This window comes from Manacus candei, unplaced genomic scaffold (genome assembly GCF_025592945.1).
Source record: "Manacus candei isolate 608988 ecotype Guabito, Panama unplaced genomic scaffold, ASM2559294v1 h1tg000021l, whole genome shotgun sequence".
NCBI lineage: Eukaryota > Metazoa > Chordata > Aves > Passeriformes > Pipridae > Manacus > Manacus candei.
The window spans coordinates 133,942-155,284 of record NW_026138069.1 but is presented as its reverse complement, the minus strand read 5'-3'; the positions used below and the strand labels follow the sequence as shown (position 1 = coordinate 155,284).

At 39.0% G+C, this 21,343-nt stretch overlaps 1 protein-coding gene across 1 annotated transcript in view; it reads left to right on the top strand.

Annotated features, from left to right (window-relative positions):
- Positions 1-2,392: 2,392 nt before the first annotated feature.
- The window catches only part of STK31 (serine/threonine kinase 31), a 32,340-nt gene continuing 13,389 nt past the window's right edge, over positions 2,393-21,343 (top strand). Inside the window, 12 exon segments of the mRNA XM_051785965.1 lie at positions 2,393-2,415; positions 2,787-2,843; positions 4,162-4,261; positions 4,382-4,428; positions 5,316-5,442; positions 5,444-5,470; positions 5,979-6,036; positions 7,446-7,582; positions 8,070-8,125; positions 10,481-10,640; positions 19,494-19,584; positions 19,587-19,615. Coding sequence (XP_051641925.1) covers positions 2,393-2,415; positions 2,787-2,843; positions 4,162-4,261; positions 4,382-4,428; positions 5,316-5,442; positions 5,444-5,470; positions 5,979-6,036; positions 7,446-7,582; positions 8,070-8,125; positions 10,481-10,640; positions 19,494-19,584; positions 19,587-19,615 — 912 coding nt within the window.

The window sequence follows — 21,343 nt, the reverse complement described above, 5'->3', positions numbered from 1 at the left end:
CCCCCAAATATAAATAACATTGGTAAAAAAAAAGGTAACTAAAAATATAGAAAAAAATATTTCAGTTTTCAGAGAGATTATCACAAGCTTAATAGCAGAAGTTTATTCTAGTTTTGGATATATCCCCGTGACTTTACCTACTAGGGAATGCAGTTCTGGAAATGTATGTGTGTGTTTCAGGGATGAGCTTTCTCACAGGGAAATATTGTTAAAGGCAGAGGTTTTAATAGTTACAATAATCTTGTATTTTGCATTCCTTTTTATACTGATAACATAACTCTTGGGAAAAAATGTATTCTGCTTTTTTGACATTACAAGTTGAAAATATTTGTCAGTTTTAAATGTTAACTCTGCCAAATTCAGCTCTACTAAGCTCTACTTTGATCATCATGAACTGGTTTTGTTAAGGTAATTTTAAAAATTTTTTATTCTGTGCTTAAATTTATTTAATGTTTCCACTTAAATGATACGAAATCATTATTACATTTATTTTATGGTATTACTTTTTAGTTGGAAAACAGGTTGGATCATAAAAATATCAACTGCATTTAAATATTACTTAGGAGTTCTGACCACTTTTCACTCATGTTGAGGATGTCCAAGGAAAAGAAACTCAGTTTCCTTACTAGAAGGCATACTTTTGCTTCTTGTATTCACATAATACTTTTTTCCTGAAATTTTATTTATATCTATACATGAAAAACCTGGTACAATGCATCTCAATATTGCTGGCTGTCAAAAAAAGGAACTCGGATGTCATGTCTTAAGTGAAATTTGAATTTATCCTAAAAAAAATAAATTTGTAGCATAAAATTGCAACCTCCAATTCTATTGAAAAATCTCTTTATACATCTATTACAAAAGAATTTTTTTTAAAATAATATAAAAGCAGAGACCAAATGCTAGTGTGTTTGCCATTAACAGTTCTCATTAAATAAAGAGCTCATTTTAACTGGTATTTGTTGATGGTTTGTTTTCCTGAGAGCAGCCATGAACTTTGAACAAAATATCATAGAACAGATAAGAACCATTCATGTGTATGATTTATTGGTGGGCGTATATCAGTCGTTCAGCTAGACACATTAACTCTTTCTGACCCTGATCCAAGGAATCAGGCATGAGGGAAAGGCTTTGTTGTCATACACAAGAGTGCTCTAAACTGTTAAAGCCTAATCCTATAGGTCTTGGGCAAAGATTAAGTGATCCTAAGTGGAGGGCAAGGGTCTCCTTCCCATCCTGGGTGTTTCTGATGCTAAATATAAACCATGTCTGTCTGTCTCAGGTTCGGGACGAAGGGGAATGTGATGTGTGAATTCACGACCAGTAATGGCACCCGTGCAGATTTACTTTGTCAAGCTGTCAGTGTCTTTACAGCATGCTGTGCATATTAAACAGTTGGTGGTCTTGTGGCTGTATGTCCCTGGAGTCTCTCTAGAAGTGGTTTGTAGCCATGTGGCCTAAGAAAAAAGAGACAGCTGTGCAGGTAGTGATAGTATTTTTTCTTAGCACAAAAATAATTGAAAACAACAACAAAGGTTTTCCAGTCTAAAAGACCTTGCACAGGTGTACCTGTTGTTGGGTGTTTTTTGGGTAACTAAATATAATACTTTTGCCTAGAAGCCTAATCTCGCTTTGGAGTCTTTAGCATTTATCTTTTGGTGGAGTGAATCATTCCTTGCTTCACACTGGTTTTGCATTCACTGTACCCATGCTGTCTGGCACAGCTAATCTCACAGGTTCCTTCATTTAGCTCCCTAGGGAAGGTCCGAGGCTCAGCCATAACATGTTGCCTACATAGTGCTGTGTTATGGGCAGAATGGGAGCTTCAAACAAAGTTTATTAGAGAAGCCTTCCCGCTGGGTCAGGAGGTGCAGCAAGGACCCCTTGCTTTCTGAACTCCTGTTCAGAGAGGAGTCTAGTTGGGGCTGGATCCAATCTTAGCCCCAGACTTGGTCAACATTTAATGTCTAAACAATCATACAGATGTAACTGAACTTTTGCACAACTTTATCCCGCAGAATTAAGGATGGCAAACCAGATATATTTATATAAAAAAAATATTTATTACGATAAGGATTAGACTAAAATATCATAATCAGAATTATTTGCTACATAGTATAGAAGCTATAACTACTACTATAGTACAGTGCACTATTTTGAAGCAATACTGAAGCAATTATATTAAAACTAGCAAAGAGAATTAATAAGTAGAGATTGGTGTTATTCACCCATACCAACAACTGTGGGCAAATATTTGCTCAGCCTCAAGTGAGGAATCTTTACGCGCGCTCCAAAAACGGACATGGTAGAAGATCCAGCTATTAGAAAGTGGGACTGGGCTTGACTGTCAGTCAGTGATTGATTGACTGTCAGTCAGATGTCTCCAGGCCAGATGCGTCAGCTCAGCAGCTTTAGGTAAGTTCTCAGTAGTATCACTTGTTTGTTCCTTTATCAGGCACTTTATCAGCTCTGCCACATCTTCACCTCACCATCAGAATGTTTAATTTTGCAGTTGATGAATCAGACTCATCAACAGATTTCAGAATCCTTTGTCACAGATAGAGACAGAGTATGACAAAGGTAAAGTGGGGTGTTTTTTGAAACAAACAAGTACATAATCCTATGCTTGAGGAAAATTTATTTTTTTTCTTTTCCTCAATATCACAGAATTACTGAATAGTTTGTGTTGGAAGGGCTCTTAAAGATTATCTAGTTCCAAACCGCTGTCATGGGCAAGGACACTTTCCACTAGACCATGTTGTTCAAAGCCCCATCCAACCTGGCCTTGAACGCTTCCATGTTGTGGGCTGCCATGTTGAAGAAGCTGTAACATTTTGGGCACAGGTTAATTCAGAAAAACTATTTGATTTTAACTGAAATGTTTAATCTTATCTCCTCCCCCTCATCAAGTTTCTGTATAAGTGAGCAATTTGTGTATGTGTGTGTGTGTGTGTATTCTTTTCTGAAATGTCAAAAAGAATTTTCATCCAGTGAACGCATGATGAATGAGAATATGTTGGACAAATAAGTTTGTAGCTACGCTTTCTTGAATACGTGGTAGGTCAAAAAAAAATCAATAGCTAAAATATTTGCTATTGACTTAGGAATACTGTATGAGGCAGTTGGAGTCCTGCTGGGGGTGGATCTCCTACCCTAAAAGTGTCAATTTTTGTATAGATGGGCAGGAGGATGTTGGATGGGGAAAGTGAGAAAAAGTAAAAAACCCCAAACAATTAATGGTTTTCTTTGATGTGGGGCATGTAGCAGGGAGAGGGGAAAATCCAGAAGGAGTACCACATCTTGCCTTTCCTGTTTGGTCTGCAGGCTAATCAGTGTGTGGTCAACATCACTGTAGCTTTCAGCCAGTTGGTGGAGGTAATGCTCCTTGTCATGTTCCCAATAGGAATTTGGGAAGGGGGACCAGATTTTACTCATTCTGTTTATGGAATAGCTTTTTTTAATAAAGGGATTTTTATATGTAATAGTCATACTTAATTCTCCCCTTGGCATTCTGCAACTCAGTTGCAGTGTTTTATTTAATATTGTAAGGCACAGAAGTTAGGAGTGTGCTTCTAAGGTTAACTAAGTGTTTGGTTGCACAAGTGTTTTCTTTCCAGCTCTGAGCTCTGGATCCTTTCCTTGGAGTTATGAGTAGAATGGTCTCTACTGAAAGCTATGTTACTGGAATTGACCTAGTTTTACAGTGGTTCAGATACTAAGTTGTAAATGGAAAAACTCTTCTTCTCTCAGCCAAACCAAAACACAAGTCTTGCATGTAAAGAAAATGAAGGGTATGGCAGAGCTGTTGTCTCCTTTTATTAAATAGTGAAAGAAAACAGATACCACATCCATACTAACATTTGTGAGGATTGATAAGTAAGATCTGCAGACAGCTAGCTGGTAATTAAACTGTTAAAATTGTTCATTGCAAACTATTTCTCTGAGGTACACCACCTGCCCAGATCTGTTTCATTAATTCTTGGAAGAAATTGAGAGCAAGCTTGCAAGTGCACCTAAAATCGTGAAGACTGAAAGATTAGGGTGGGGCATTACTTGTCTCAACAACTGTGCAACTATTTTGATTTAATTTTTGGCTGTTATAAGCCATCAAGTATCTATTAAAAATGACAGTTAATAACTTTTATGCTCTCTCCACACTTTGAATGTCAGTAGATGTAATGACCTCTTGAAAATATGTTGTGCGCTGACTGAAGCTTGTCCTTGTACTAATGCAGTTTTTGGCAAACCTGATTTTAGTAAGGTAAGTATATTTTGTATGTGGCGTTTTTTTTCACCTGCATATAAAAGCTTTAATTCTATGCAACCACTGCTTAAGTTATTTTCTTTATCTTTGATTATACTGTGGACTCTATTCTCTAAGTTCTCTTTAAGAACTGTTGGCTCTCCTAAAGAAAACACTTATTTTCTGTGAGCAAGTCTGGCTGGACTTCACACTTCAGTAAAATTATGGAAACACTGTTCTTTTTTTTAACACTCATGAAATACTACAATAAGGTAATATACAGAATGCTGCATTGTGTTTCTTTGTCCAGTATACTTCATGGGTTTTTCTTTCACAAGAGAGCAATGCTTTTTTCAGAGAAGTGGTTCTTTGCTCCATCTCAAGAAGCATGAAAGATCTTTTAAAAATCTGTAATGTTGAATGTACTGGATAAAGTACTCTTGAGAAGACAACCAGGACATATTTAGTAGCAGTTCTATGACAAACATCCAAAGGGAGCTTTTGGCTCTGATGGAAATGACCTGAAAGAGTTGCTAATCAGCATTAGGAGACTGATACAGAGGGCTAATAGTTCCTATTTAAAATTATCATTTCTAGACAGGCTGTTTGGCATGGAAACATTAGATTACATATCTGGCCATAAAAAGTCTTCTATATTGCTTCTTAATTGTAGCCTTTAGAGAAAATAATTGCCAGCAGAGATCTGTTTTGTTACTTAAAGTTTTGTCACTAAGCTTTTAGTTTGAATAAAGTAAATTTCAAAAGGAATTGGATAACCCACTTGCCAACTTCTATTGAGAGTCGATGGGACTTAGGACTTCTGTCAGTTATGATACTGAATTCTTCAAGGCTGAACATTGAGGGAGAGCTATTGGTGTTGAAGTCCAGTCTGATGTTGACAGTGATTAGGTCAGGCACAGTTGTAGTTATACAGGTAGTAGCATTGTTTCAGAACAAATATGTTGAACATAAGATTTACCTGTGCAGCTATTTGGGTTTTGGTTTTAAAGATGCCATCTTTTTCTCAGAAGAGAGATGGTGGATTTCAGCTTAAAGTTTTCTGAGTGTCCAGTACGCAACTTCATCATATCTTTATTTTAGAGGGGAAGAAGTTTTTGAGTAACCTAGCTTTTGAAAAAGAAATAAAAATACATCACAAAGCCAAGCATAAAGATGGTACCATTGTTGCCCAGGCAAAATACAAAAAAAACAGATATTGGAGAAGAGGTGGTCAAGACAGGGATTACTAAAAATACACATCTCCAGGAAACACTAAGGATGAGGAAAAGAAAAGTAGCTGTCACACAAAACTAACATTGGAAGGTAAAAGTTTCAGTTCTACGGTGGGTAAACAGGTCTGAGCAAGCACTGTACAGCACCCCAAGAGGATGCTCTGACCAAGTAGCTGCCAGCTCAGGGAATCAGAATTTTACTGGAAACCATACATTTGGCCCAAAGCAAGCCAGTGGAATGTCACAGGGCAACTGGTGTGAGTGATCTTATTAGCCCAGTTGCCGGGATGGTGGTATATAAGAAGATGGAAGTGGGTGCCTAAAATACAAATTTAAATACTTCTCTTTCCAGCATCAGGTAGTACTGGTACTCCATGGAAAGGAAATACATGTGAGTATGTGTGCATGCTGTCGTGGTTGGAATTAGGACATTAATCCATAGAAAACTATGCATTAGTAGTCTTGCTGCTTGGAGAGCTTGCTCTTCCTTGTTTGATTTTGAGAGACAGTTCCTATGTATCTTAATGCAAGATTTTGAAAAGAAGGAAGGGGTAGCAGCCTGTAAGCAGAGGAGAAGATACTAGAAAGCTTAGCTGAAAGTAGAGGTTGCAGGATATTGGGCCTCCAAGCAGATTTTGCAGTGATAGCCAATGCAGTGCTGCTTGTTTTAGCATCTGTGTAATTTCCATAGGCTTGTCCTTGAGCTTTTTTGTAGCTATCCCCTCCTATTTATCTCTATTTAGAACTCACTGGACAAAAATATGGATTGTAAAAGTACACTTACCTAGCAGGACAGACATATTATGGTGATTAATTTGTGTGGGAATGTAAGAGTGTCTGTTCATAAGAAATAAAGCCAGTAATCACAGTTCGAAGTAAGCTTTAGGGGATAACGGTTTGTCTGCAACTTGTAATTACATTGACAAGAGGTGGTGGTAAGTTGGCAGATACAGTTGTTGTCAGAAATCTTTTTAAAGAGACTTGTCCTGCAGTTGCTAGGATTGCCATGGCAACGGGCTGCTGAGGAAAATGTTTGTGGGTGGGAAAAATGTTACTTGGCATTCAGAAAGTTGAGATGGTGTAAGAAATATAAGGTTCTATCAAAAAACTTATTTAGAATTTGCCAGTGTTCCATAATTTGAGCTTCTTGAACATTTTAAAGAATCATCTGAGGGCATGCCCTCCCACATACCAGCACAGTATCAAAGTCTGTTTTACAGTTAGATCATTTAGGCAGGTCTATGCTGTTAACATATATAGTAATATGAAATTAGGTGTTCTTCAAAATATTCCAACTTTATAGTAAAGTGCCTCATCCTGAATTATATTGATACCCTGATCTGCCCTGTTTTTTGAGCTACAGATATGCTGTGAATCTGATTCTAAATAAGGAAGAGGGCTTTTTTCTTTTTGGCACACGGTGTTGAGGCGCTTTTTTGAATAAAGTTGTCCTGACTGGCCTGAGTAGGAGGCAACCAGGAGATTCTCTATTCCCTTTCTGTATATTTTGCACATCACAGGCATTTTTGGGGTGGTATGCCTGAGAAGAAAACAAGCTGGGATGTAATCAAAGCCGTGCAGGTGAGGATGGAGTTGATGTGGGATCTAGTGGAGCTCTGTTAGTGTACAGTATTGTCACAGTACTTGGAGGCAGATGGCTTTACATCACTCCTCTTTGTTACAAAAACAACTTTTAGGGTATAGATCCCAACATTTACTCTAAAGTGCTTTGGCTTATTTATTAGCTAGGAGATTTGAGTTACAATGGACTTTGACTTTTGTGGGTTTGTAGTGTAAGTGCGCGTTGTAAGATGTAAGTGTATTATAATATGGTTTTTGGATGGAAAAGACTTTTCAGTTAGTGATGGGGAAAACATACAAAGGGTTGTCTGCAAATTATGTGATTTTTTAAAAATTAATTCCTCTTAATTTTTAAAAGGAAAATATTCTAGCTTCTACCTGACTACCAGACACCAGCTTGGGACAAATAAGATCAGATCAGAGGCTGTCTGAAGAGAAACAAGTTCTCAGAAGGAAGAATATAAATCTCTTGCAGAAGCAGAAGAAATTAGAACTGAAGGTTCAAGAGCTGAAATGTGAACTTCAGGTATACGGCAATGCAAAGTGGATACTTCTCACTGAGAGTGTTTCTGGCAATAATTCTGTCTTATGGTTTCATCATTCTGCAGTTCAGCTCTGAACTGTTCTTTGGAATAGAGAAGGATTAAACTGTTTGAGTGAAGACTTGTCTTGCCCTGGTGCAGGGAGATGCTGTCAATATGTGTTAGCACAGGTTTTTCAGTCCAGGTTGGACCTGAGCTCCCCTTGGTGTATGTGCTGGCTTGCCACCATACTCACGCAACTTCTGGTTTGTATGAAGGTGTTCAGGTTAACCACTTGGTGATTAAAAACGTGCTTTGTGAGTAAGGGTGTGATCTTTGCCTTTCTTTTTTTTTGGTTTTTTTTCCTCACTTAGAGGGAAAACCAGTTTTCTGTGTGTGGGGCTGAAAATCTGTAAGCATCACAGAATCATAGCAGCTGTGGAATTTTAGAACTGCATAAAAATGAGTCTTTCCTTAACTGCTGCTTAATAGAAAGGACGCTTATGTTTCTTTCCAGGGGAGATTCCTGGCATTATAAGGGAAGCACAGTACTTAGTAATAGTTACTGGTAGGCTTAAAAAGGCTGTGAATGGTTTTAAGTGTGATAAACAGCAGAAGTATAAAGAGATTGTGTGAAAAGATGTTACGTATTCATGAATTTGAAAAATGTTGTGCAAACTCTTATCCCTACAGATATAAATGGAAAATCTGCCATTTTGTAAATCCTTTTGACATCCCCAAACCCCAAATTTGCACACAACTGTTTCTTTTCCTTGCAGACTAAAACTAATCATGACTAGCTTTGCTACTTGGTTAACTTTTCCTAGAACATCTATTTTCTACATAAACTAACTTGTCATTGCACAGATTCTGCATCCACTGAAGAGATGATATTTGTTCTATGCAAACTAAATTAATAAGCAACAGAATACATGATTGCAGCTAAAAAAAACCCATTTAAATGCAAGAAAATCTTAGAAGCATTTCTTACATATAGTGTGATGATTTTTAAAAAACACCCTGTTTTCTACAAATTTTAATTTCTGTTTTGTGTTGATTGCAAGTAAACTATTTTAAAAGAAAAGGTTATGGATATTCTTTTAAGTAAGAAAATATTTCCTTCCTGCCAAAAACGCTGTGGTAGGCAACGATTTATTTCAGAAGGGTGTTGTGTTGTGGTGGCTTTGAGGGGTACTTCAAAAAACACCCTGCCATCATAAGACTTTGGATGTATATCTGCCAATACAAACCTATTTATATCTCTATATGTTTTTTTTGTTCATTTGTTGGCATTTCTGGTTGTGTTTTTAATATCATGTGAGTCCAAAAGGCTAAAAACATTTACAGTCTGTGTTTCGTTATCTGAAGTGGAGTTTATAAAAACATCTCTGTGGAATCAGAGCAGGAGTTTTCATATTTAGGTTGCCCCTGGAGGAATATAGCCTGATGTGGTGCTTGGGCTTTTTTTGGGGTCAAGAGTATTCCTTATTTTTTCTTAAGGATACTCCTTGTAGGAAGGTCAGGCTGGTTGTAGGTAAAATGAGAGGTTTGCTGCACTATTTAGAGGTGTGGCTGTGATGGGAGTGAGGAGTTTAATGGGACCCTGGACTTGATTTCCCTGAATTAACAGGTAGGAATTTTTCAACAGGGAAAGAAAATAATTCCATGTTCTCTGAAGATTTGCTAGTAAATGTGGAGTAATTGAAGAAATCCACTACTGAAATGAGAGGAATAAAATTAACTATTAAGCCCTACAATGCTAATAATAAAATTATTCTCGTTGGTTTGTATGTCTTTCTAGGCATTTTGTTAGTGTTTTGAGGAGGGCCAGCTCTGTGTGTGTTTATCTCTAGTTTTCAAAAGCCTAAATTGTGGTCTGTGTGTTAGTCAGCCTTGACTGACTGTTGTGACTTTTGATCTATCTTTCCCTGACATTGTTGAAACACTGCTCCAAAAATAATAAATAATTCATAGAGAAGGAATCATCTAAGAAAACTGAAAGCTTTGAACAATGCACTACATTGGAATGAAAAATCAAGAAGTTTGACTGTTGGGGTGAAGGCACTGAAAAAAGTTAGTTTTTTTTTTTCTAAAATAATATTATTAATCATTGCCTTGCTTATCCCTTGAAGCCATGCATGCTTTTTTGTTTCCCAAAAGTTTTGTTTTCTTAATTTTCTAAGAAAAATGCGGTGTTCTATGAAGAGGGGAGTATTTCCCAAAGGCATGACTGAAACCTCCGTGTTTTAGGAGCTAACACTGCAATTTGCATGATCTTTTTCTCAGTGTTTATCAGATAACTTTGGTTCACTTCTGTCCTTTTACCATCACTGTAGCAAGAAGAGTTTTCGATTCCATCTTCAAGGAAGACGCTAATTATAAATTGTTAGAAGTAACTGGGTAGTCAGAGTTCCTTGGGTATCTCTATTGCTGGGAGAGGTGTATGTCTTTGGGTAGCCCAAATTACCCTTCTACTTTTAAAGAAGAGACAAAAGTGCAGTGGGAAGAAGACTTGAAATAGACTTGAAATAGAAGTGACCATCATCTCCCTAAGAAGGAATGTGTAAATTGGTACATGTGTTTGTGGAAGACAAGTTAAAAAAAAAAATACCAAGGGAGGGAATAGAACAAAAGGAAAATTTGGAGCAGGAGGGAATTTCCATGTATGGTCTTGTCAATACTGAGGTATCATGAATGTATTCTTGATCCTTCCTCACTTAAAAAAAAAAAAAATTAACAGCTGAATGAGACAAATTGCTGCTGTTACTTTTTGAAAGAAACTAAGTTATTAACATGACAGGTGCTATCTCAAAATCAAGAGGTCTGAATAGTGTTAATTTTTAAACTGCCTGAGTTGTGAAAAAAAACTTCTCGTAAAATGTTGTTTCTTCCTTATAACTTAGGCACATAAAAAAGAATAGTCATTTTGGGAAGCAGCTCTCACAAGCCATAAAAGTGGTTCCAGATGTTTCTCTCACTGTTCTGTGTTCCTTGGAAAAGTTGCAGAGGATTTGGACAGAATATGACTTGGCTTAAAAGAGGATTCAATTATGCAGAAATTTGGTAGGTTGAAATTATTTTTTTTCTCAGAAGCTATAATTTGACAGGTATTGACAGAGTATTTTAGTTTTGTAAGTGTAGCTGGACAGCATGAGCACAGCACGGAAACATTTCTCCTTTGCTAGACAACATTGAAGGCTTTGCTACCTTTGCCACAACTGATGTATTTGTGGCAGGCTTTTTTTTTTTTTTTTGTATGTGTGTGTTAAACCTACACTTTTTGACACCCTTGATTTTACAAAGAAATATAAGAAAATCAGAACATGGTAGCTTAAAGGGTTCTGTGCTGTAATAGAAAGTACTTCGGCTCTGCAACTGCGTTGCCTGGATGCAGTGTGTGCTTCCCTCCTATGGAGAGCACAGGGGGAGCGGTGTGGAAATGCGGTGCTATAGGAAGATGGACTTGTACAGGGGAAAGCTGCCATCTAGTGCAACTTCTCTGGAGCCGCAGATCTGAAGGAGCCTGCGTGGGTGTGCAGGCTTGGCTGTGTTGCCAAGGATGGGTATGTGCTGCTTTTGGGAACGGGAAGTGTCCTCGGTCTGTGGCAGGATTTGTGGTAAGGCAGGGAAGGGATGGTAGTTGTGCATCTAGGAAAATGTGTTGTGGCTATTTTCAGGTACAACTTAAACCATTTTAAACGTGTTTGCTTAAGAAGCTTTGTTGTGTTATACTGAATTTAACAACTTGTGAAGTGGAATAGAAAACACTGAGCCATGAGGAGAACCCAAGTAAGTTCTGTTTTTGTTGCTTGTGTATGGAAAACATCTAGAGCATGGCATACATTTGATTCCTGTTGGAGAAAAGAAATTCCTTTGTTTATTAAAACCCAGGTCAAATGTTTAAACTTGACCACACTGAGATAAGCGTTAATAAGCAGATGAAATGTTAATGTTGCATCCTGTATAGCGGAGTAGTGTGCAGAAGAATAGCTAGATTGTGAGTTACCCAGGAGGCAGGGCTGCTTAGGGATTCACTTGCGCAAGCTTTCCTTGTACAAATTCCTCATGTAATGATTCCACGTGAGATAGTAGCACTTGTAGTTTTCTAGAGATTACATGGGACTGTAGGAATAGATACATTTCCGGAAGAATTTGTAATGGGAAGTTAGAACTCGTTTCACTAGGACGGCTTTCTGCCTAAGGTGGTGCCTCTTTCTCAAATGCAGTTTCAATGCTCCCCCTCCTCCCCTCGCATAACAAGAGAAGTTCTCAGCCTTGCTCTTTGGTATGCAGAGATAACATGTTTGTAGACACGTATAAGGCCTCCTTGGGCCAGAGAGAGAGTGGGGGAAAAGAGAGAGAAGATAGAAAAAGCCTTGGAGGAGGAGAGGCTTTGCCTTTTGCCCCTGGGGCCTGATGCACGCAGGATCTTAAAAAAGCGATCCTTGCATCTGAAATAAACCTTTTTTTTTTTAATCCTTTCACTGTCTTGGCATTCTTGGGAAGAATACCTACATATGTTTACCTTACAGGATGATTGAGCTCAGTGGGGTCCATAAGTCCGATTGAACAACATCCCATAAGTAAAGCAAAGCCATCTTAGAAATTGTTTTCACCCCACTGGACAGTTTTGCTTTGACTCAGTTGAGCTGGAGATTGAGGAAAAGAAAACTGTTAATGTGGACCAAAGTTAGGATGGATGCAGATTCTGTGGTGTGACTAATTAGTCTCAAAGGTATTTATTTAATAGAGGAGATGGTTTCTTTGGTGCCATTCTGGTGACACTGTGTGTGTGAGGTATTTGGGCTTGTGGTTTTGTTTTGGTTTTGCGTTGCCAACCCCAGCAAGCAGCATTCTTCCATGACAAACATAATGAAAAAGTGTTTCATTCTTGAAGACTATTTGAGTGATGGACTAATTTCTTGGAATATGTTAGATGATCTGGACATTGTCACCCATTTCAATTGTGAAATGACTAACAATGAAGTCATGTCTGCATGATGAGTTGTAGTGTGTTACACTGCCAAAATACTGCTGAAAGGAGCTTACAGCACTTTGCTGCTTCTGGTAGCTCCACAAGTATTTGTGTAGCCCTCTTGTGTGATCAATGTGGCCTCATGTGTGGCTTAAAAACTGTTTTTGTTCAGAAACCAATCCCCTCCACACCCCTCCAGGCTGCCCCACCCATTCTGACATTATTCCTGGTTGGTAAGATAAGGTGCAAAGGAATGGTGGATAAGGTGCAAAGGAATGGTGGCATGAAATCATAACTTTCCAAGAACATGCTGTTGTAAAAAAAAATCCTGCTATCTGAAGTGGGGAAGTTGTCGTAGCAGTGTCACAAATATTTTAAATCGGGAAAATTAAAAGAAGACAGAAGTTCTACAGGATGTCAGGTATCCCCCAGAGTGCCCAAGTGCTGCAAGGGGTATGCAAGTGGGAATGTGTTTGGAAGTGTAGAGCTCCCTGAAGAATTAATGTAGTTTTCAAGATAATTAGGTAGCAGCTGGAAGCAGGACATCTTAAGGGTCTTGTGGAGTTTGTTTTAAGTATTTTGAAGTCTTTGGCAAGCAAAGGATACAGAACAAGAGTTTTATTGGCATCATGCTAGTCTTGCAGTACCACACAAATTACAGAATTACAGAATCACAGAATCACAAAATACGCTGAGTTGGAAGGGACTCACAAGGATCATTGAGTCCAACCCTCAGCCCTACACAGGACCATCCCCAAGAGTCACACCATGTGCCCGACAGTATCGTCCAGATGCTTCTTGAACTCCGTCACGCTTGGTGCTGTGACCACTTCCCTGGGGAGCCTGTTCCAGTGCCCAACCACCCTCTGGATGAAGAACCTTTTTCTAATATCCAACCTAAACCTCCCCTGACACAACATCAGGCCATTCCCTCAGATCCTGTCACTGCTCACCACAGAAAAGAGATCAGTGCCTGCCTCTCCTCTTCCCCTCACAAAGAAGTTGTAGACTGCAATGGGGTCTCCCCTGGGTGTCGTCTTTGCCAGGCTGAACAGACCAAGTGTCCTCAGCTGCTCTTCATATGGCTCCCCCTCAAGGCCCTTCACCATCTTCATTGCCCTCCTTTGGACGCTCTTTAAGAGCTGAATATCTTTCTTATATTACTGTGAAAAAACCTGCCACAATATTCAAGGTGAGGCCACACCAGTGCAGAGCAGAGTGGGAAAATCCCTTTCCTCAACCGGCTGGCAATGCTGTGCCTGATGCCCCCCAGGACACAGTTGGCCCTTCTGGTTGCCAGGGCACTGCTGACTCATAGTCAACTTGCTGTTCACCAGGACTCTCAGGTCCCTTTCCATAGCACTGCTTTCCAGCATCTAATTTCCCAGTCTGTCTGTACATCTGGGGTTGACCCATCCCACATGCAGAATCCGGCACTTTCCCTTGCTGAACTTCACCTGATTGGAGATTGCCCAGTCCTGTAATTTGTTGAGGTCTCTCTGCAGGGCCTCCCTGCATTTGAGGAAGTCAACAGCTCCCCCCAGTTTTGTGCCATCTGCAAACTTGCTCAGTATTCCTTCCAGTCCTACTTCCAAGTAATTTATGAAAATGTTAAAGAGCACAGGGCCCAAGATGGAGCCCTGTGGAACCCCACTAGTGACAGGGTGCTGGTCCTGTTGCCAGACCCCATTCACTATTACCCTCTATGCTTGACCCATGAGCCAGTTGTTCACCCAGCCCATGATGTGTTTATCCAGCTGTGTGCTGGACATTTTGTCCAGAAGGATCCTGTGAGAAGCTGTATCAAAAGCTTTACCAAAATCCAAAAAGATGACAGCAACTGGCTTCCCTTGATCAACTAAGTGGGTTACCTTGTCATAAAAGGAAATCAGATTTGATAAGCAGGACTTTTCTCTCATGAAGCTGTGCTGGCTGTGACCGATGACTCTGTTGTCTTTCAGGTGTTTTTCAATAGCTCCCAAAATAATCTTCTCCATAGCTTGAATTGAGACTGACAGGCCTGTAGTTTCTGACATCCTCCTTCTTGTCCTTCTTGAAAATTGGGACGTTTGCCAACTTCTTGTCATCTGGGACCTCTCCAGATTCCCAAGACCACTCAAAAATCATCAAGAGAGGTTTTGCAATGACATCAGCCAGCTCTTTGAGGATTCTTGGATGAATCCCATCAGGCTTCATAGACTTGTAGGGATCCAGCTGGAGCAGCAGATCCCACAAAATTTCACGTTCGACTGGGAGTTGATAATTCTCACAGTCATGGTCCTCTCAGTTTCTCCACTGAGATGCCCTTGGTCCATCATCTGTGTTGAAGACAGGCAAAGAATGTGTTAAACACCTCTGCCTTTGTCTGTCCTTGTTTGTGAGGTGACCATCCTCATCCTGTAATGGGCTGATGATATTTCTATACTGCCTATTGCCATTCATGACTAGGCTTCGCGAACAAAGATTTGGGAAGGGCTCTACCCACATTTGCTACAAGTGCACTGGTGGCTAAAGAGGCCAATGCCAGATAGACAAGTCTGGTTGCAAAAGGCACAGTGGAAAGACCCCTTGGATGGTATCGGCAAGACACGATTCTTTCTGCGTTGTCTTTTCTCATTAGAGGAAAGACAAAAGACAACTATTGCCATTAATGTATTTGAAAAAACTCTTTTTATTGTCCCCCACATTTCTGGCAGCTTCAACTCCAGCTGAGCTTTGGCCACACAAATTTTCTCCCTACAGTGGCAAGCAGCATCTCTGAACTCCTCCCATGTCACTTGACCTTGCTTCCACTGGGCATACACCTTCCTTTTTGCCTTATTTCCAAGAGAAGACCCCTGTTCAGCCAAACAGGCCTTCTGTCTTGCCTGCTTGATTTCTGACATTTGGGAATTGCCTGCCCTTAGGAGTTTGTGTTTGAAAAGTGACCAGCACTGATGGACACCGGCACCTGCAAAAACATTTTCCCAGGGGACCTTACTTAGTAATTCCCTGAGCAGCCTGAGGTCTGCTCTCTTCATGTCCAGTGTTGAGGTTTTGCTGGCACTTTTCCTCCTGTCAACAGAGATTTTAAAGTTGATGGCTTTGTGGTTGCTGTGGCCAAGATGGGCACCAATCTCCACTTCTCTCATGAGATCCACTCTGTTGACAAGCAGCAGATCAAGGAAAGCATCTTTCTAAGCTGGCTGCCTTATAACCTGTTCCATAAAGTTGTCATCCAGGTTTTTAGGAATCTTCTGGCCTTGGTTGTATCAGCTGTGTGATGCTCTCAGTTAATTTCTGGCATATTGAAGTCCCCCATAAGGACAAGGGCACTTGACCTGGAAGTTTCCCTTAGTTCCTCAAAGAATAATTCATCAGCGCCACCATCCTGGCTGGGAGATCTATAGCAGACTTCCACGATGACATCCATGTTATTTCTTTGCCCCTTGATTCTTACCCAGAGGCTCTCAACTGTGCCAGTGCCAACTGTGAGCTCCATACATTCTAAGCCTTCTATTACATACAGTGCCACCCCTCTGCCTCTCCTGCCCTGCCTGTCCCTACAATGCGCAGTGTAGTGATGTAACTTTTTATTTTGCTGAGAGTAATTTTGATTTTTAAGAATCTCTTTTCTGTGCTGTACCATGCCGCAGAGTCTTGGCTACTGTATTTTCAAATACAAGAAATGTCCAAGATGCACACAGTAAATGGTGTGCTTGTTAGTCTGCCTGTCATACCCGCTTAAATTATACTGACTACAGGTTGGCTAGCAGACATTTTTGATAGTGCAACCAAGTGTGATGATGTCACTGACTTCATTTTCTGCTCAGTTAAAATGAAGTTCATGTAAATCCGGTGTTCAGGAAGTCCACTGAATCCAGACAGGAAGTCCAGTGAACCCGAACAGATGGATGAGATAGTTGGCTATTAAACTAAAGCAGAGTGTTTAATTCTGCTCAATCTGTCAACCTAGCTGCCAAAATTGGCTTTACTAAGTTATATCTTGCTGTTCAGTTGTCTAAGCAATGTGCTCTTCTTTTAACCTCCCTGAAGCGCTGGTGCCCTCTCTCACTGTCACGAGGCTCATTATTTTTAAGCTCTTGGAAGTGAACATCTTATCTTGGCTTGAGGAAATGTAATGCATCTCAAACAACTATCCCAGGTGTGAGTACACCCACTAAAAGTTTGAGTGCAGAGTAAGTGGCATTATTTCAGTTTTAATTGTCTGTGTTTTCTTAGTTGGTTTATTGTGGTTTAACTGGGTCTCTCCTAGATATTGTCCCAAAAATGAAGATGGGAGACTGGAACATTTTTTTTTATAAGGTATTTATGGAAATGCTTAAAATACATTCAAAACTAATAATAGAATTTTATGTAAATTCTGTGTCCAAAGAGGAATGTAGTGGTGATGATGACTTTACCAGCTCTCCTATAGAAGTATTACTTAAAGGATGGCAGCTTTACAGATGAAAAAACAGGGGTAATTAGAAGTTCCCTTGACTGCAGTGTAAGTAGGTACTCATAGTGATAGGGTGTAATATACATGCTGACTTCTCAGACACTGTAGTTAGTGTTGTATGGATTTGTTGCTTATTTGTGATTTCAGTTTTGGAACTTATTGGAGACTGTAGTGTACATATTCAGCTTTTTTTTTTCTTGGTGGGAAAGAAGAAAAAATAATCATGCTAATGTTTAAAAAAGGGGAACTATTCAGTTGCTCATTAAAAAAAAAAAATGGGGGTTGCTGGGATAATTTGAACAATTTAAGGATGGATGTTGATGCCAGACCTATCTTAGATATTCCATATACTGCAAAGTAGTAACTTGCACTAAAGGGAGACAAAAACTGCTGTTGTGGACTTTCATTAGCATCGCTATAGTTATCAGAAACAAGATGGTGAGCCAGATTGGAAGTGATATTACCAAGTCTGGTGGTTGGTTGTGTGGTGCTGTTTGTGCAGTTCTTTGTGTTGTGGGTTTTGTTGTTGTGGGTTTCTTTTAATGAACTAAATTTTGTAATTTGAGAAGCATTTAGTCTGTTTTAAAGGAATTTAATTGTAATGTTTACTACTGTGAAGAGCTCGCATCTTTGTAAAGCAGACTATTAAAATACTGCTTATGTACTTAATGTTCTGTGAAGTTATCTAATGGGCATTAGCTGAGCCATGAAGTGTCCCATGTACACAGGTTGGAAGGAGATTTGTCCTGTGACTCCTGAGCCATCTGTTGAGCTCCTTGATAGTCATTTAATCATGTGTAGACTGTTAAATTTTCTCTAGTGCTTTAACTGGTATTAGCTGGAGTTTGGTTGCCTGGTTGAATCTTCTGCTACATTAAGTGTCTATTGCTCTAGTTTTTGAAGTAACATTCTGTAGAAGTATTGGAAAGTGTTCTTTATGATGAGGGGTCCTTATTATTTTTTATGCAGCATGTTACAGAATTGGTTTACAAACTAGCTCTTGCCTTATGCAGGAAAAACAGCAGGAAGTCTCCAGTGATGGCCAAAAGTGCAGGAGGACCTATTAAAATCTTTTCTGTTGTTGTTGTTTCATGGTTTTAAGTGCTAAAGCAATACATTCTGTTCACCTTCTGTAGTACAACTTAATCTAGTGATTTTTATTATCCAGGCTATTAATGTGTGGCTGAATTACAGCAACTGTTCAATTGCTAATCTGTTTATAAAGCAGTGTGTGCTACAACTTGGGGTTTTATTTTGGAGCTTGTCCATCTTTCAATTTCCAACCACTGGATCTCATTCTGTCCTTGTCTGTTACTGGTAAAAGATTTCTAGTCTATGGTGGATACTTAAAAATTGCTGATTACGTCCATTTCTAAGATTTCATTAAACTAAATTGAAGACCACATTTGAACCTATGTTTGCGTTTACATATTGATATTACAGATACATTTATATTATTTATTTCTTGTTAGCAGGAGGTGTTCATTTGAGTGTTCTTTGGCTCCATGGTATTAGTGCTATGATTAACTCTTCTGTTGTTTTCTGTTTCCTCACTAATAATTGCCTTCCGCGCCAGACTTTCCAAGGTTTTGAAGCAGCATGTGTGTGTGTGATAGGGAAGGGAACACATATCAGGACACCATGTTATAGCTACTTCAATCATTTTACTTTTTTTTTTATTTTTGGAGATGGATGTAGAAGGAAGTAGCAAATCTTTACAGCAGGTCCATAAAGCTGCAGCTTGATCTTCCATGTTCATATGAGTTTTTATATACCTATGAGCACGTTGAGTTAAATCACTCTGAAAAGAACATTGCAAGCAATCCAAGTATGGATTTTTAACTTCTTTCATCCACTTCAAAAGGTTTGGTTTTGGTAAGTCTGATAGGTACCTTGTCTGTTATGAATATGGGGTTCCTCTCCTATTGGCAGAACCAATCCTGCCAGTCATTCAAGGGAAGCTTTGTTTTGTTTTGTTTCTAGAAAATTATGTTTAGTTTAATAATTTTTCTGCAGATAATCAGTAGGAAGTTCACAGTTCATCTGCTTTTCCTACTAGAAGACAAGGATTTTTTTATTCCAGAGCATTCTTTTCCAGTAAGAAAACTTTTGCAGTCTGATTTTGTGGATGTAATTTTGGATGTATGAAAGTGTGGATAATCCAAATTCTAATTTCTGTAATACAATGAAAAACTACAGGACAACCAGGGCATTTTAAATTTTCAGTGGCAGTTAAGATTCCCACTGTTATCAACAGTCATGCAGAAACTGTTTCTTTAGTTTTCTGATCATGTAGTCATATCTTTACACTGTGAAGGGTGCTGTATTTGTGCAAGGTAGTCATGCCATAGGAGTGGAGGTTAAAAAAATTAGCTTTTTCACTCATTCCTAGTCAGGCATGTATTGTGTTACTCATGCTTCGCAAGGATTAATGCTTTTTTTGTATCACTTTCTACATTCTTTGGGTGAGAGTTGCTGACTTGCTTTTCTTTCTGCATAGGATGAAAGAGATGAATTGTTTATCAAGCAAGATGAGGTGCAGCAGAACTTGTATTCAGCAGTGAAAGAATTAATTTTGGAAGTGGATCAAGTGCCCTCTCTGGGCCCTCAAGAGTGTTACAGGTAAGGAGATTGCTTCGATCAGTATAGATTCTGAAACTCTGAGAATCTGTGGAGGGTGTTTCTTCAATGTTAAACATTTTATAGTTGGAGACTGACAGCAGCAGATGAAGTTTTAGGTAACACTTCCAAGGTAAGCTGTACATCTGACTCTTGTAATACTTAATTTACTTGTGATCTTGGTCTCCTAGATGTTTTGTTTCTAGAGGGAAATTATTATCTAGATCCTGGATTTAGGGAACAGTTTTTCCTTTATGGTACTGTGTTGGGTGATTAACAAGACTTCACTAAGCACAGAATATTTAGTAGAAGATGGCTGTTAATGAGAGAACCTACAATTAAAAAGTCAATGCAGTTATCCTGTAAATCGTGGTCGTGTGTTGTGTGATTTGATGATATGCTTTCCTACCAAGAGTCTCTTTCCCTCTCAGACAACCCAAAACCAGAAAGTAAGGATGTAGGTAGGGAAATAGGCTCTGTAGAAGCAGTAAGGACTTTTGAAGAGGACTTTGCCAATAGAAGTGTTACTGGACTTTGCTATTAGAAATAATTTATTTTCTTCTTTTTAACATCAGAAATATTACTTGCCTTAATTTTGACTGTGCAAATGTGTGTGGAGGGGTGAAAAAGGTTGTTGGTATTTGGGCAGCTTGTCTGTACAAATTCCAGAGATTTATTCATCCACACATATATGAGATTGAATTCTTATGAATAATCACCAAGATTGCAGTCTGCACATAAGTTTGTATAAGACTGGAGCAGCATTAATAAATTGAAGCATTCAAATTTTCATGGAATTACTCAATTTCCAATGGAATTATTTTTCAATGCTATTAATAAAATGTTTCATACTCTTTTTTTTTTATAGTCTGATATACAGATTGGTATCTAATTGTAAAAAGATACTGCATAGGTAGCATTTCATGTTTTTTTATCACTAGAGGCATTGTGAGAGTCCTGCTCCTTCAGATAGAGGAAAGTTGTAGTGTGTTGTTTGTATGGTTTTTTCTATTTTGTGTTGGTTTTGGGATATTTGTGTGAGTGTTTAAAGGCTATACTGTGTGAATCCACTAGGTGGTAGGCATCAAGCATCTTCTACATAATTGTACAGAAGTGAAATTTTAAGAGTGTTTTGAAAATATTTGAAGGGGTACTGAAATGCTGCTGTGTTAATTAAATGTTGAGCTTTAGCTTAACTCTGTCGATGGTCCTCTCTTGTGTTTGGAGCTGGAAGACCAAAATAGCTTTCCCATATAGGGAAAGTGAAATAAGTGTTTACCAAATATTAATGAGAACCTTGTTTGCAATTTTATAGAGCTGAAGTGGTCATGCTGTGCTGTCCTAGAGAAACAAATATTTTTCCATATCTCTCAGAGGAGAATTTTGGGAGCTAATGCGCCTTTCACTGAGCCTGTGTATTGCAAACTCTCTTCATCAGACATCTCTTCTGACTTGTGTTTTATACCTTCTGGTGAGAGTTGTTGTTGACCAGTTCAAACAGCTTCAGCCACAGTTGGGTTCACCTGGCTAGGACTGAAATAACCAGTTGATAAGCTCCATGCTTTCCAAGTGACAATACTGCATTGCTTGAGAGGAAAGCCGAGAGTGGGGGTATACACATAAATTGCCCTAAAGCAAACTAGGGTGTGAGCTGAACGGTTGTTATCTACCTGTAAGCAAGTTTCCTTTATTTCATGGATAGTGTGTAGTAGCTTGTTCTGCTCCCTTTGA